We start from the raw sequence: 16,399 nt of genomic DNA on the forward strand, positions 1-16,399 counted from the left end.
TATAATATAAAAGTATTGTGATTTCAATCTCCCGGGGCTATTAATTCGGAGATCAATATAAAGGGTATTTTTATATTGAGAATTTTTTTTATGAGTAACATATTTTGTAGGTGATATTACACATATTCACTCAAAATTTAAAGATAATAGAATTTTATCATGTGAAAATATTTAAGTCTTATTTTTTTTAATCAATGTAAAATTTCTTCATATTTTACTTTTTAAAATTTTCAACTCACAGTTTTTTATTCTCAACATCATCATAAATATTATCAATATTGAAAAATCGTGAACTTTAAGCCAATTGTGACTTTAGATACTCAAGGAGTAATAAATTGATTCAACTATTACTCCATGTTTAAGACAACATCAAATTTAACTTTATTTTAATTAATTCATAGTAATATTTTATGGACTTTTTGCACTAACTCTTATGTCCATTTTTCTAAAAAGGAGAAAAATATGGTTCCATGTAATGTGGCCATAATGTCAATCCTCCTTTTTATTTGTCATACCTTATTATATTAATCATTTTGTATTGATCATTTAATTTTTTAATGAAACATATTAGCTTTTTACAATATAATATTTTCAAATAATTTTATAAGAACTAAAAGTATAATTTTAGCTAAAAGGATAAGAAAATATATTTAATCCAAAAATAAATATTAAAAACACAATGTATTTTAAATTAATTAAAATCATGATTATGAATAAACAATACCAATATTTTCAATGTTTCAATTTTCATTTTTACATTACATAGTCATAGACAGTCAAACATTACCGGTGGCGCCGGTAACCAGTCGATAAACCTCTCTCTAACACAAAAGTCTTTTGTTTTTTCCTTCATTCTCTTATTGAGTCTTTGAACTGTACGGAACAGTTTCCTGGGTTCTCTGAGCTCTCATCTTTATTGTCTCTGATCCAACCAAAAATCTCAACTTTCTTCAACAATTCACCTCTACAAATTTTGGGTTGCGCCTATTTTCTCAAGCTTTGTTCAGTATCAGATGTCAACAGTGAGTTTCTTCTCTTTTCTCTCTCCTCTTTGTCAATTGTTTTGATCCTTGTTTTTGGGCACTTTTATGCTGATGTAGGGAACTTTAGTTTCAAATCTATTGCATTATGGTTTGATTTTTTTTCTATGTCAATTTTGTGTTTTTTTCCCTTTCAATCTCTTAATTGTTTTTCTGATGACTTGATTGTAGATATAGTTGACCAAAATTTGATTCATCTTTTGGGTTTGGTATGCTAATTCATCTGCTGATAAACCAAGTAACTTATTTTGCTGCTTATTTGAACCATGATGAGGTTATTTCTATGGAACACCATCACCGACACTTTAGATTGAAACATGTGACTTACTATTTATAGTCTTTAAGGTGTAAAAGTGTTTGCACTTGAAAATTGTTACTATTTATAGCTTTTAAAAAGGTATGGGCATGAAAGTAAAAATGGAAAAGGCTTTTCACTTGTTTAGAATCGATGAAAAATTGTTCTTAGATGAAATTTACATGTTTTGGGAATTCTAGAGGGAGATGAATGGCTTGAATTGAACAGTGTACTTTGGGTAATATTTAGTTTGATTTTCCTTATTGGAGTTTTTTTGGAATCAATCTTTGAAGGGTTATCAATGAGTAAATGGAGGAATATGGATAAATTAGTACCTCGTTATATTATTTATCTATCATTAACTCTGATTCTAGTACAAGAAGCATGTTTGTTAGCATTTGATACTTGTATGCTATAAAGCATGCAATCCGACATGGATACCAGGACACGATACGGACACGAATACTTTGACACCGATAATGTTAAAAAAACATAGGAGATCGACACCGTTGCATATATGATAGTAATATTTGAGTGCCATTTATCCAATTTTTATTAAAAGAACTAAAATTATTCTAATTAAAGTTAATGTCTTTAGTTCTTTGTTGATAACATTGTTTCAATACATGTTTAATCCTTTTAGATGTGTGTGAGATTCGTACAAGAAATGCATAAGATGTGTTGAAGCAAAGAGAAAAACAATTTCCCCATCAAAAAAAAAAGAGAAAAACAATTTCTTTTTGAAACCTAGGTCTAATTGTCCAACACGTGTTGTATGAGTGTCATACAGGTGTCACAAACCGATTCAAAGAGTCTCAAAGTAAAGAAAAAAAAAAATTTAGGGGGACACCTGACTAACTTTTCTGACACTTGCTTGACTTTTCCAACACATGTCGTATGTGAGTCATACAAGGGTCGGAAAGTGACACGTGTCAGACACTGCGACACGCTTTCTCCTAGTGGTATTCGTGCTTTATAGCTTGTATGAGGGTCTATTTGTTGAAACTTTCTTTAATAGGTTCTCTTCAATGTGTCTCAATTTCACAGCAACGTTCTCATGTTCCAAAGTTTGGCAATTGGGAAGCTGAAAATGATGTTCCGTATACAGTGTATTTTGACAAAGCTCGGAAAACTCGACCTGGCACCAAAATGATCAATCCGAATGACCCTGAGGAAAATGCAGATTTAGATCTTCCAAATTCATCTTCTGCTGATGTAATTCCTCCAAAGCCAAGAGTTCACTCAGAGAATATATCTGAAAAAGGATCAGCGAGACCAGCACATAATGAGTTACAAAAAAACAAGGAAGACAGTGATCTTAAGCAATCTGTTAACTCGCCGGCTCGCAATGAAAGTTCAAACAACAAGAGTGCTGGTGATTCCGTCCATCGTCCTGGAGTTGTTTCTGCTGATAACCGCAGAAGACCTTCAAGACAGAGTACTGCTGGCTCGGAGTATAGTGTTGAACGTTCACCTCTTCATCGCCAGGCTAAAACCCCTGGCAGAGATAGTCCTTCTTGGGAAGGAAAGAACTCGTATGAGAGCAGTCACGGTACACCAGGAAGATCTCGATTGAGATCAGTCAATCGAGAGGATGAAAATGTTAGTTTTCTTTTTTGTCATCTTGATCTTATCACGTATTTCCTTCATTCCTTTTTAACTGTCTTTAAAAAGAAATTGTTCCGATTTATTAGTCGTTTTCAAAGTTAATGCAGCATTAACTATTGTTTTGTCAATAATTTATCTATTTACCTGGTTTGTGTAAAAGTAAAACAACTTCAAACGACACTGAAAAAGGAACAGGAACAGAGACATTACAGGAAATGTAAAATCTTTAATATGTATTGCATCAACCATTGCAAATTTTTTAGCCTTTAACTTCTGAATCTTAATCGAACTTCGCTTCAAAAATGATTTCTGAGTTTTTGTGTGTTTTATGACATTGATTTGGCAGCCTGATAAAAGTGCTGCTGTTCCAAAGTTTGGTGAGTGGGATGAGAATGACCCTGCATCAGCTGATGGCTATACTCACATTTTCGACAAAGTGCGCAAGGAAAAACAAGACACGGCTGGAAACGCACCAGGCACACCCAACGGGAGATCGTATGTTATCCGTAACCAACCTCCAAGTGACAAAGCTCAGGTATATACTCACAACACCTGTTCACTAAGACGTAAAAAGTTGTGTCACTATATTGATGCTTCATCGTTTTTATTTGTTCTTGTCCTTGCTTTTCCAGGGTTGCTGCTTTTTCTGGAGCAGAAAATGATTATTGAAAGTGCAAATTTTATTCGAAAAAGAAAAGAATAGTGTTGTGAACAGTCGTGAGGCGTGTATCACTCATATAATTTGACTCCTTTATAACGAGGGGTGTACTTTAAAGGGTAAAGTGCAGGATTATAACCGTCATTGGTTGAGATTTTAGCAATTTGATAGTTTGTTATGCAGGTGCTAATATTTCGTTGCAGTTAATCTGCACTTCACTCTTCAAAATGCACCCATCGTTTTCGAGGATCTAAATTCTACTGTTTTATATGTAAATATCAAAGGCGCTCTTTCCATGGGGGTGAAACATTGTCGAAGTGCCTTTGTCTTGAATTTGCATTCCCATGTATCTTCCTTTTATTTGATCTGTAAGCTTTATTTGCACGTAAGATTGTGATCTTTTGTGTAAGTAACCGCCATGATTTGGATTCAATTTTTATATGTATTTAGCTGAGATCTGTGATATTTGTTACATAATTCTTATATGATGACTTAATGATGTGTGATTCCAGTTCTATTGTGTTGATCTTGATGATGAACTACTGTAGTTTAACTCAAAAATATTCCAAGTCAATAAGAAAAACTGTTTCATAAGTAGATTTTTTTTACTGGTTAATGAAGATCATGTAGGTTCTTAGATGAGTTTGTGTTTGAAGTTGTTTCGTTAACCTTGAATCTCCCATGCCATTCCTCTTTACCCTTTATTGTTTGACACAAGCACCTTATCTATACAATTGTGCTAGATTATGCTGCACTTGTAATGTACATTTCTTAGCATTTCTTGAAGAGTGTTTCCTTTAGAATTCTTGAATGGTGGAAATTTTGCTCCAAAAAATCAATCAAAAGCATTTGCCGAAAGCAATAGTTGTGCGGGCAGGAAGCAAAAGAAGTTACTATTATGTCCCTGATTTCTAAGTTGACAGTAGTGGATGAACCAAAACCATGTGATTAAGGCGTTATTAACGGCCGGGATGATCCACATGTTGTGGTTATCACCTCAGCTGTCGATCATTCTTAGTTGGTTCTACTAACTGGGGTCGTCACTGGGGTCGTCAGATAGTGTTCTCGCAAACTCAAAAATAAGACCTAAATCTCCACACCAAAAAAGGATATTACAGTTGTATAACAACAAAAACCTCCATTATGGTCAATTCCAACCAAGATAATATTGTTTAATGAGTTCAGAAACTAAACTTGTTTTCTGTGATCAACAAATTCACTTGTAAAATGAATACAAAGAAACTTTAGGAAATTCTTACCTCAAATGGTAAGAAACTATTCAATTTTGTTGAAAGGATGAGATCAAAAGAAACTTCTGAAACTCTTGATGTTATTCAAAGAACAAAAAATCATTTAAGAGAAAGAATGCAATGGCTGATCCAGAAGAAGGGTGTATAAAACTTCTCAGAGAATTAAAAATAAGTAAACACAGTTACTGAAATTACCAACAAAGACAGAGAGAACACAGAAGTCCAGAAACATATTGCTCTCAATCTCATGCTGAGTATTCTTGTAAAAAGAAAAACACCCAGAAACAATTTTCACATGATTGGACTTCAGACAACACCTGAACTTAACCAATCCACATTATCATACAATACTTGAAAAATAAAATAAACTCTACTACAATAGTTCATCTTCAACATCACATTCTAACCCTGTTAATTTGATATGTGAACCAAACCGAACCTTGTTCAGGAAGAATTCACAATTTCAACATCAATTTGCAATTGTAATGTTAATATGTTTACATGAAAGTAACAAGTCAACAAATCAGATAGTGAATGGGGGTAAAGCAGTGTAAAAACTACAGTTTAAAACAAGGATGCAATAAATCTTAATACAACAAACTAAGATAAATGAGTTATATCAGGCTCAACACAGCATCAAAGTTTCTCAGTCAACTTAACCATGAAAGAATTGAGAAATTTAGATTCTAACACAATCCAAGATGACTCAAACAACTCATGGAAAAACTCACTTTCAACGTCCTCGGCCGCACTTTTAAACGCAACCCCAAATGCATTCCCTTGAGCAGCAGCCAAACGAGGCCTCCCGCAAACCCCAACAATAAGAACTTTATTTGGATCCTGAGACACACAAGCACAAATCAACGGCTTCATCCTCGCACCCTTTTCTCTCAAAGCATCCATTAGAAAATAACAAAACTTCGTCAAAGCTTGAGGGTACCCCAACAATTTAGAATCCGTCGAATCCTCAAGCTTCACCCATCGAAACTTCCTCCCACTTCTAATGCAACCGCTTTTCATTATCGCAAGACTTCCCTGCCTCAAAATCGATCTTTGAACCTTAATAGCTTGTTGCATCCCAGCTTTGAGTTTATCAACATTATTCAACGAAAGAGCATCAAACGCCACATTGAATTGCATCGAAGCACAAGACCCATCCGAATTCACAAACGACTCCAACAGCGCAGTAACACCATAAACAACATCAGCAGCAGAAACTCTCGAACTATAACCATGAATCCGCAAAAACCCACGGTAATAAAAATCAGTAAGCCCATACTCAGGCAAAAACTTCTCAAACTCCCGTTTCATCTTTCTCTTCACCTCAACATTCATATACTGAAACTTCTGCTGACAATCCGTAAGCGCAAACCCCATCCTCGCCAACAAAAGCTTCAACTTCTTCATCCCATTATCACTCCAAGTCTTCAACTTCGTAGCAATATACGAACTACAAAGCATCGAATCAAACAAATTCCACTCCTGCAACAGCATAAGCTTCGGCTCATCCTCATAAGCAATCCGCGACGAATTCGGCGCCCTAATCTTCGTCCCATCCTTAAGCGTAACCGAATTAACCGCATCCAAATTACCCGAACTATTAATATACTGCTCCAACTCCATAACTCCATCACTATACCTCTCATCACTCAGCCTCTCGTGCACAAATTGATCCGTCAACGCAACACAAGCTAACCAAAGCAATTCATCCGTATTCTTCCTCAGAAAATGAGCTAGCTCATACATCAAACACCCAGAAGGCTTCCCATGAAAGGTTCCCAATCCATAATACTCTCTCTTCCTCTTTTTATACAGCTTAACCGCATCTTGATTTTGCTCCTCATCTTTCTCACCGTCCTCCGAATCCCTCTTTCTTTTTCTTTTATTTCTCGCTTCATCGGAATCAGACTCCGAATCTGAATCCGAATCGGAGTCCGATTCGGACTCAGACGAGTCTGAATCAATAGTTGTCGAAGCGTTAGCTAAAGCTGTAAGCGGAAACTCGAAGTCATAAGCCAGATCTGCTTGTTTCTCATCCTCTTGAGTAAAGAGAACAACGACAGTTTCATTTTGGTCACTGAGATTATGAAGATGAATCGGACGGTGACTATCAATTACAAAGATACGAGCGTTTGGACCTAATTTCAAGATTTTGCGGAGATCTTTATGACAGCCCCAGTTGATTAAAACGACGGAGATAGGACCGTCGTTTTGAGTCGAAGTAGCGTAACTGTGAATCTCTTGGAAGGAAGAAACTGGGTAACAAGCGTATTGGATGGAATCGGATTCGAGGATTTTGAAAATGATTTTGAGAGCGCAGAGGGAATCGACATCGGAGGTTGAAGGGAAGATGAGAACGGGGGAGGAGGAGGAGGATGAGGAGTGGGCTGAGTTACGGAGTTTGGAGTAGAACGAGTCGACTCGGTGTTCTCGCACCATAATAATGAGAATTGAGAGATGAGAATTTGTGAGAGAAAGTGGTTATGGTGGAAAGAGGGGAATTAGGTTAGGGTGAGGTTTTTGTGGAAGAGTTTGGGAAATTTGAATTTGAGATTTGGTTTTTGTGAAAATGGGGAATTTTGAAAATTTTGGAGGCGCGGTGTAAAATTTTGGCGGTTGTTTTGATTTTTTCGGGTGGGGATTTTTTGGTGTTTGGTTTTGGATTTGAATGAAAGTGTTTAATTGACACGCGGGGATAATAATATTCGATGACCATGTGGGTGAGGAGTGATATGGTGCGGGGAGGTGTAGGGTAAGGTAGTTTGTTGGATTGCTGATGATGCATAGTAGTAGTTTTTAACTGTCGTTTTGAGACATTGATTTTGTCTTTTAAAACTTTGTATTTTGTTTGCCCCGTTTGAGTTATATATAATTTTTCTTTCTTAAACTATTCTATAAATTAAGTCCAATGTTTATCACAGGACAAACATCTTTATTTTCTCTTTTGCTGAACTTATAATCTCTATGCTTCAAAGTTATGTGGCTCACAGAACATGCATAATCAACATATATTCTTCTTTTGAAATTATGCAAAAATAAATATGATAGTTAAAAAAAATTCTATGAAAAAATAAATATACAAAAAATTTATTATGTTTTCAAAATATAATAAAAATAAAATAATTTTTTTAAAGAGATAATAAATCGGTGTATATAATTGTTTTAATATATAAAAATATTTTAAAAAAACCTATTCATATTTTCACTCCCCACGATTCAATATTTGGAAACAAATGCGCGTATCAATCTTCCTTCACATCTTCATATTTATTTTTTCATATAATTTTTATTTAACTATCCTATTTTATTTTCTATACAAAGTAAACCATCTAAAATAATTTATACAATTGATTCAAATATTTTTATATATGGAATAATATATTTTATTTGTAAATTGATTTTAATCAATTAATATTAACGAAAATATGAAGTTAGTGATCAAAATATTGAATATTAACGGGAATATTAAATTACTGATCGAAATATTGAATATTTACGAGAACATGAAGTTACTGATCAAAATATTGAATAATAGAGGAAACATGAATTTATAAATAACGGGAACATGAAGTTACTGATAAAAATGTTGAATATTAACAAGAACATGAAGTTACTAATCAAAATATAAATATTACCGAAAACATGAAGTTACTAATCAAAATATTGAATTTTTAACGGGAACATGAAGTTACTGATAAAAATATTGAATATTAACAGGAATATGAATTTACTGATCAAAATATTAATATTAACGGGAACATGAAGTTACTGATCAAAATATTGAATAATAACGGAAACATGAATTTACCAATAACGGGAACATGAAGTTATTGATCAAAATATTAATATTAGCGAAAACATGAAGTTACTAATCAAAATATTGAATATTAACGGGAACATGAAGTTACTGATAAAAATATTTAATATTAACATGAACATGAAGTTACTGATCAAAATATTAATATTAACGGGAACATAAAATTACTGATCAAAATATTGAATAATAGCGGAAACATGAATTTACTAATAACGGAAACATGAAGTTACTGATAAAAATATTGAATATTAACAGGAACAGGAACATGAAGTTATTAATCAAAATATTAATATTAGCGAAAACATGAAGTTCTGATCAAAATATTGAATATTAATGGGAACATGAAGTTACTGATAAAAATATTGAATATTAACAGGAACATGAAGTTACTGATCTAAATATTAATATTAACAAGAACATGAAGTTACTGATCAAAATATTTAATAATAATGAAAACAGGAATTTACTAATAACGGAAACATGAATTTACTAATCAAAATAATAATATTAGTGGAAACATGAAGTTACTAATCAAAATATTGAATATTAACAGAACATGAAGTTACTAATAAAAATATTTAATATTAACAAGAACATGAAGTTACTGACCAAACTAAATATTAACGGGAACATGAAATTACTGATCAAAATATTAAATAATAACAGGAACATGAAGTTACAGATCAAAATATTGAATACTAACGAAAACATTAAGTTACTGATCAAAATATTGAATCTTAACGAAAACATGAAGTTATTAATCAAAATATTGTATATTAACGGGAACATGAAGTTATTGATCAAACTATTGAATATTAACGGAAACATTGAGTTATTAATTAAAATATTGATTATTAACGGGAAGCGCTGTTAATATGTTGAAACAATGTATGGTCCTGTTCTTATTCGGCCTTCATATGGGCCTTTCATGAAATAGTCCATTCATTTTATGGTTTATAATCCATTCATTTTCTTTAAACCTATTATTTTTCAATGTAATCTATACATTTCTTAAATGCACTCTTAATTGTATTATTCAATCTACAACAATATCAATATTATTTTCTTAATTACTTTTTATTTTTACTATTTGATTTTTTTTACATTATTATTTTTCTAACTTTTTTTCTAAATCAATTTTTTTATTAATACCTTTTATTTAGCTCATTCCAAAAGCGTGAAACGGACGGGTATCCGTGCGATCGGGCGGGTATCCGTGCGACCGCACAGGTATCACACTAGTTTCATATAGAATTAAGGCTATGTTCTCTATATTATTTCAATTTTGAAGCATTACAAAATATAGGTTGAAAAAAAGTTAGATTGTAAAATTTGTCTAGTAGTTTTCTCTTTTCACTTCTTAATATCAATTATCTTTATATAAGAGTCTTCATTTTAAAATTCTTCTAAATTTATTAATGTTTGTCAATTCTTAATTCTTAATTATTTTTTTCAGTATCAATTTTGAAGCATTACACAATATAGGTTGAAAAGTGAAATTGTGACAGATGGAGGGTTAGAAGATGAATGTCATAATATTATATTATTTTTTGGGTTAAATATTCAAATCCTCTTGTAATATTAGGGAGATTCTCTTTAGGCCCCTGTAAAAAAAATATTTTAAACCCCCCTCATAATTTTCAGATTCCGTCAAATAGGCCCCTGATTGCCAGATTGCAGCAAAGATTCTTTTATTTTGCCAGCGTTGCAGTCCACGTCACATTTTTTAATTTTTAATTAGTTTTTAATTCCACCTGGAATTTTTTTATTATTATTTTTTATTTTTTTAAGTACATATTATACTTTCTTGCAAATAATATTTTTTACGAACTATTATTTGAATTTTTATTAATATCTTTTATGAATTATTATTTTAAAATATTAAAATGTTACTTTGAACCTAAAGCCCAATTTGTCTTACATATCAGCCCAACAGCTGATCATTTGAAAGGTGTTGTGAAAATCAAGTTTATAAACACTTTCATTTTCTTTTAAACATTCGATGTGGGACTCCTTCATTTGAAAACCATTCCACTATGACTAAAGAAGCCATGCAGAAGAACACCCACATGGAACACCAAACCACAACACCTCAACGTGTTCTTCATCACCAAACGACAACCACTCCTTTCTGTTTAAACAAATTTCAGCATCACTCATAAGAATATGAAAAGCATCTGCAACACATTTCCTTGCCAAAGGATCTCATTTCTGCTCTTCAGTATTTTCATGTGAATCTTCAATTAAAGACAAAGAACTCTTTTTGTCTGATACTAAGCACTCTGTGAATATCATAGTGATGTTTTTAATTTTTTTCGTGACCGCGCAGTAGCAAACCTTTCCCAATCCATGAGAGCCCACAAATGGCATTTGTTTAAAGCAAGCTATCATTTGTCATGCCCAAGAAAAAATCAGTAAGAACCATTTCACTCCCAAGATAAGTCAACTATTGCTACTGTGTTGGGAAAGTTTATATATGTTGTTAGAACCAAGACAAAGTTTGACTATGGTACTTACATATTTGATCAGACAATGAAGCATGCCGGGAGTTATAATGTGAAGGGTCCTATTGCCTTCCCATCTATCATATGTGGTATAATTTTGAATTAGTATCCTAATATCCTAAGTGAAAATGATTCTGTTTGTAAGAGAGAAAGTGCTCTATCATTTCACTACAAACTATTTCAAGGAATCCATGTTCCTGACATTGTCACAACATTAGCTGGAACATCCAAAGACAGCACACCTACAGGTAAAGCTGTTGTGATTGTTATGCTCAAGGAGACATGTAAGGGACTAGAGTCCAGAAAGCTGACCCTTGAGAATTTGATCATCTCTCTTGAGATGGATGAAGGAGATGAGTTTGCTGACACTGATATGTATGAACATGATGCTGAGGTAAGAGATGAACAGGCTGAACCTGGTGATATTGGGGATGGAAGAGTGGCAGGATCAGATGAAGAAGATTCCAGTCCAAATGATGGCACAGATGAAAAAGGTGATGAAGACATTTCTGGTGGTTCTGAATCTGAAGACTAGAACTGTTGTTAATGGTGATTTATTTTGGTTTTTAATGAATTTGTTTCTTTTTTATTCTGGCATGTACTTAATTGAATATCAAGGTTGCTTTGGCAACATTTCTGGCAAAAAGGGGGAGTAGTGTATGGTGTCACCCCAGAACAAGTATTGCGTGCCTCAACAATATTTTTGATGGTGCTATTGAATGAAGTTTATTTCTGGAAGTTTACTCATGCAGTTTGTTTGTGCACTGTAGTTGTATGCTTCTGTGGTAGTATAGATGTGTGCAGTGCTGAAGATTGATCTGATGTGGTAGCATAATTGTATGTTCTGTGTAGCTGGTTGTGTAGTTATGTATGTTGTCTGGTAGTAGTAGTATAATGGTAGCTATGCTTGATGATTGCCTGTAGATGTATTAGTTATTCCATGCCTGTGCAGTTGTGTGCTGTGTATTTTTCTGCTGCAAAGATTCTCTGATGATGTGGTGACAGGTTGTTTTAGCCAAAAAATTGCCAAAAGGGGAGTTTGTAGATGCTTTTATATTGGTTTCATTTTGTGGTAAAACATTCATGTATATGTGATGTCTTGACTAATGTCATGACATGTTATGTGTAGTGTTATGGAGGATTTAACTGCTTGAGCTAATACAGGTTTTGGTTGGATGTCATGCTCGATGTCATGACATCACAATCTGATAGCAGTGGCTGTTATGTTTAGCTATTATGTTTCCTTATTTATCTCAGGCTACAATTTAGGAAACTATATATTTAGTGTTGTATGGTTCTCGCTAAAAGATCTCGTCTACAGCATATGAATTAGCACCCTGATGATGTGGAAATTAGGTTAACTTGGTTAACCCTAATTTATGTTTGGAAGGCCTAAGGCCCAAGTGCTGCCTATAAGAAGATTGCTAATCCTACTTTCAGAAGCAGGGATTTTGGCGTGAAGAATTATGTGCATTGTGGTTTATTTTCACGTGTGTTTGTGTTAGTGTTTACTTGTAATCCAAGCAATTGTCACTTTGATGATTGCATTTGAATAGGGTGTTTTGAGTTGTAATTGCTTATGTCACTCTAATCTTTTAAGCACGAGTGTTTTTTTTTTTTGACAAATTTTAAGCACGAGTGTTGTGTCTCTTGATTGAAGCTTTTAAGCAAGATCAATATTTGTTTGGAGTGTGTCTTTAATTTCTTTTTCGTAGTTTTCTGTTTGTTATCACTGCTGTAATTGAGGGGGGGTGAGTAGGGACTCAGGTCTAGCACTAGATCAAAATTGCATTGGGTAGGTCTTAAGTGAAGGGTTTAAACTGGTAATTTTGGCTCTGAATTAATACTGCTTATAGTGGATTTTCTCCCTGGCTTGGTAGCCCCCAGAGTAGGTGTTGTTTCACACCGAACTGGGTAAACAATCTCTCATGCTCCTTACTATTTTTGTTTACTCTTTGCAATTATCAGTTCTGAAGTGAATGTCATAACATCCGTTACTACATTCATTGTGTGCTTCTAGAATTTTCAAAATGGATGTAAAAATTGCCTTTCTAAATGGGTACTTACATGAAGAAGTCCATGTAGAGCAACCAAAAGTATTTATGGATCCTACTTATCCAGATCATGTGTTTAAGCTAAATAAGCTCACTATGGGTTGAAGCAAGCTCCAAGAGCTTAGTATGAAAGGTTAACAAAATTTATTGTTAACAATGGTTACAAGAAAGGAGGAATAAACAAGACCTTGTTTGTCTAGAAGAATGATGGCAAACTCATGATTGCTCAAATTTATGATGATGATATTGTGTTTGGAGGAATTTCAGAAAAATGGTGGAACATTTTGTCAAACAAATGCAATCGGAATTTGAAATGAGTCTTTTTGGTGAATTGACATATTTCCTTGGGCTTCAAGTAAAATAGATGTATAACTTCATCTTCACTCTCAAAGCAAGTATGCCAAGAACATAATAAAGAAATTTGGTATGGAAAATGTAAGTCGCAAAAGGACACCTTCTTCTACTCACTTGAAGTTATCAAAGGATAAAGAAGGTGTTGGATTTGATTAAAGTCTATACAGAATCATGATTGGAAGTTTGCTATATCTTACAGCTAGCAGAATAGATATTACATTTGTCGTAGGTGTATGAGCAAGGTATCAAGCTGAGCCAAAAATGAGTCACATCAATCAGGTGAAAAGAATTTTTAAGTACATCAATGGAACAAGTGACTACGGGATGTTATACTCCCATGGTTCAGGTTCTATGCTTGTAGGATATTATGATGCAGACTGGGCTGACAGTGCTGATGCTAGAAAAGAAAATCTGGCGGATGTTTCTTTCTGGGAAAAATCTAGTGTCCTGGTTTAGTAAGAAACAGACTGTGTCTCTCTTTCTACTACTCAAGCTAAATATATTATAGTTGGAAGTAGTTGTTCTCAACTGATGTGGATGAAACAAATGTTGAAGGAATGCAATGTCGAACAAGATGTCATGACATTATATTGTGATAATCTCAGTTCTATCAATATTTCAAAAAATCCTATCCAACGCAACCAGACCAATCATATTGACATTCGTCATCATTTTATCAAAAGAAGAAGAAGAAGAAGAAAGCAATTAATACTTAGATAAGATCCCCCAAATCAATTTTTATTTTACCCGTCGTTTATTGGACATAAAGTAAAAAAAAAAACACAAAATATATATTGTATAAAGTTAATGTCCAAAATTACGGGTATATTTAACCCTAAATTTATTGACTTTTTAAAATATATAGAAAAGATTATGGGTATTATTTATAATAAGAGAAGGAACTACATATTTTAAAATTATATCCTCTATTTTAAAATGATTGTCTTATTTGTAAAAAAACTAAATCGAGCGATTTAATTAAAATAAATTAAATAATTTTATTTTTATTTGTACTATTCATTTATACTGCATAAATTTTATTCAATGTATTTTATTATGTATTAAATATTTATAAAAAAGCTGAATAAATTGATCAATTTATTATCAAATGTGCAAATGAGTTTTAGATTATGCAATTTTAATAATTTTTGTTGCTTTCTTATATGATTAATAAATTAATAAAATAAAATAATAATTTTATTTTAATAATTTATTATCATATATTTGATAAATATTTTATTAAAAATATCTACCGTATGCACGGGTACTTTATTATGGGTTTTATAAGGATGATAGAAAATTTATAGCAGTTATTACATAGGCAAATCATTAAATTTCTAGACTTTTTTAAAAGGGTTAAATAAGTTTTGGTTCTTTTAAATATTTGAAATTCTATACTTTTTTAAAAGGGTTAAATAAGTTTCTGGTCCCTCTAATAGGTGGAGAGAAGCTTGTCTTAGGTTGAATATTTTCCTTCAAGCATAGGTTCTATGCTGATGTAAGTTTTTGGTCCTTTTAAAAGGGTTAAAAAATTTCCTTCAACAATTCATCCGTCGAACCATTTGTTTTTGCTTTGTTATAAAATGGTGGATGTGTGGAAGGATATGTCCGATTGGTTGGGATTGAAATTCCAATTGATCCATGATTTCCAAGAAAGCTTTTGTAGGTGGAGAGAAGCTTGTCTTAGGTTGAATATTAAGAGCGGTAAGGCGGGAAGCATTTGTTGGCTATTGTTTGGAGCATTTGGCTTTGTAGGAATGATATCATTTTCAAAAATTACGGATGGAATTATAGAGACGTCGTTTGGGATTGCAAAGCTTTGCTATGGAGGTGGTCTTTTATCGGGAAAATTAATCATTCTAATTCTAATTTTTATGAGTTTAGCAAAAACCCTTTGTTATACTTATCTTAGGTTCTATTTAGTGAGTAATTTTCTTTTATTTTGGGTTTGTTTCTAGCCCCTCATCTTGTAATCTTGCTTGGATCTTTTGATCCTTATTAATATATTTCTTGATTACAAAAAATAAAATAAAATTCATCCCTCCAAAATTTTCCACGTAAGCTGCCACATAAGCAACCGTTAGTGGCATTTGACAAGGGCATGCTAAAAAAAAAGACAAGGGCATGCTAAAAAAAACCTATAATAAGTCATAGGTCAGACTCAAGACTTGAAAATTTATTGTAGAACAAGCTCAAACCATCTAAAGTCTGACCTGACCTATTCTCATCCATTATTGCAACGTAAAAGAGACGTCGGGGTATCCGAGGGTTTTTACCCCTCGCAACGTAAAAGATGTTTTAATCTGTATGCTCAGACTTTGTCAGTTTGCATGTCCGTAAAATAGTATATTTTGCAAAGGATAATACCTCGCAAAGTGCAACATTTAAACTTTCATGTCTGTCACCCAATAAATATCCATCTTATATATTTCCAATGTCCATTTTAAAATTTTAAAAGCAATATTGTAAAAGGTAATCCCTTGCAAAAAAAAATTCAAAATTTTTGAATTTTCCTCCAAAAGTTTGTGAGGAAGAGATACCACTTAAATTCTCTTCTTCATTTTTCTCTCATTGTCTCTCTTATCTCTCTATCTCTCTCTTAATTTCATTCTCGCTCATTATTAAAAAATAAAAATATAATCAAAAGAAAGAATGAGATTAAGAAAGAGATGGAGAGTTAAGAGATAAGAGAAAAATGAAGAAGATAATTTAAAATGGAATAATACTTGTCAAAATGTTTTTTTTTTTAAAGAAAAATATGCATTGCGCGCAAGGGGTAAAATCCATAGCAACCCCTCTTTTTTCGAAAGGTTTTACCC

General features: G+C 32.9%; 2 protein-coding genes across 2 annotated transcripts; one reads left to right on the forward strand and one right to left on the reverse strand.

The window, feature by feature from the left end:
* Positions 1 to 844: 844 nt before the first annotated feature.
* Positions 845 to 4,055, forward strand: LOC131640566 (RPM1-interacting protein 4-like). Its single transcript, XM_058910959.1, has 4 exons — positions 845 to 1,022; positions 2,383 to 2,937; positions 3,290 to 3,478; positions 3,576 to 4,055. Exons 1-4 carry the CDS (start codon positions 1,014 to 1,016, stop codon positions 3,603 to 3,605), a joined length of 783 nt encoding a protein of 260 aa, XP_058766942.1. The 5' UTR covers positions 845 to 1,013; the 3' UTR covers positions 3,606 to 4,055.
* Positions 4,056 to 4,955: 900 nt separating this feature from the next.
* LOC131640565 (uncharacterized) lies at positions 4,956 to 7,477 on the reverse strand. Its single transcript, XM_058910958.1, has one exon. It carries the CDS (start codon positions 7,288 to 7,290, stop codon positions 5,488 to 5,490), a length of 1,803 nt encoding a protein of 600 aa, XP_058766941.1. The 5' UTR covers positions 7,291 to 7,477; the 3' UTR covers positions 4,956 to 5,487.
* Between the last annotated feature and the right edge of the window lie 8,922 nt (positions 7,478 to 16,399).

This window comes from Vicia villosa, unplaced genomic scaffold (genome assembly GCF_029867415.1).
Source record: "Vicia villosa cultivar HV-30 ecotype Madison, WI unplaced genomic scaffold, Vvil1.0 ctg.003195F_1_1, whole genome shotgun sequence".
NCBI classification, from domain to species: domain Eukaryota; kingdom Viridiplantae; phylum Streptophyta; class Magnoliopsida; order Fabales; family Fabaceae; genus Vicia; species Vicia villosa.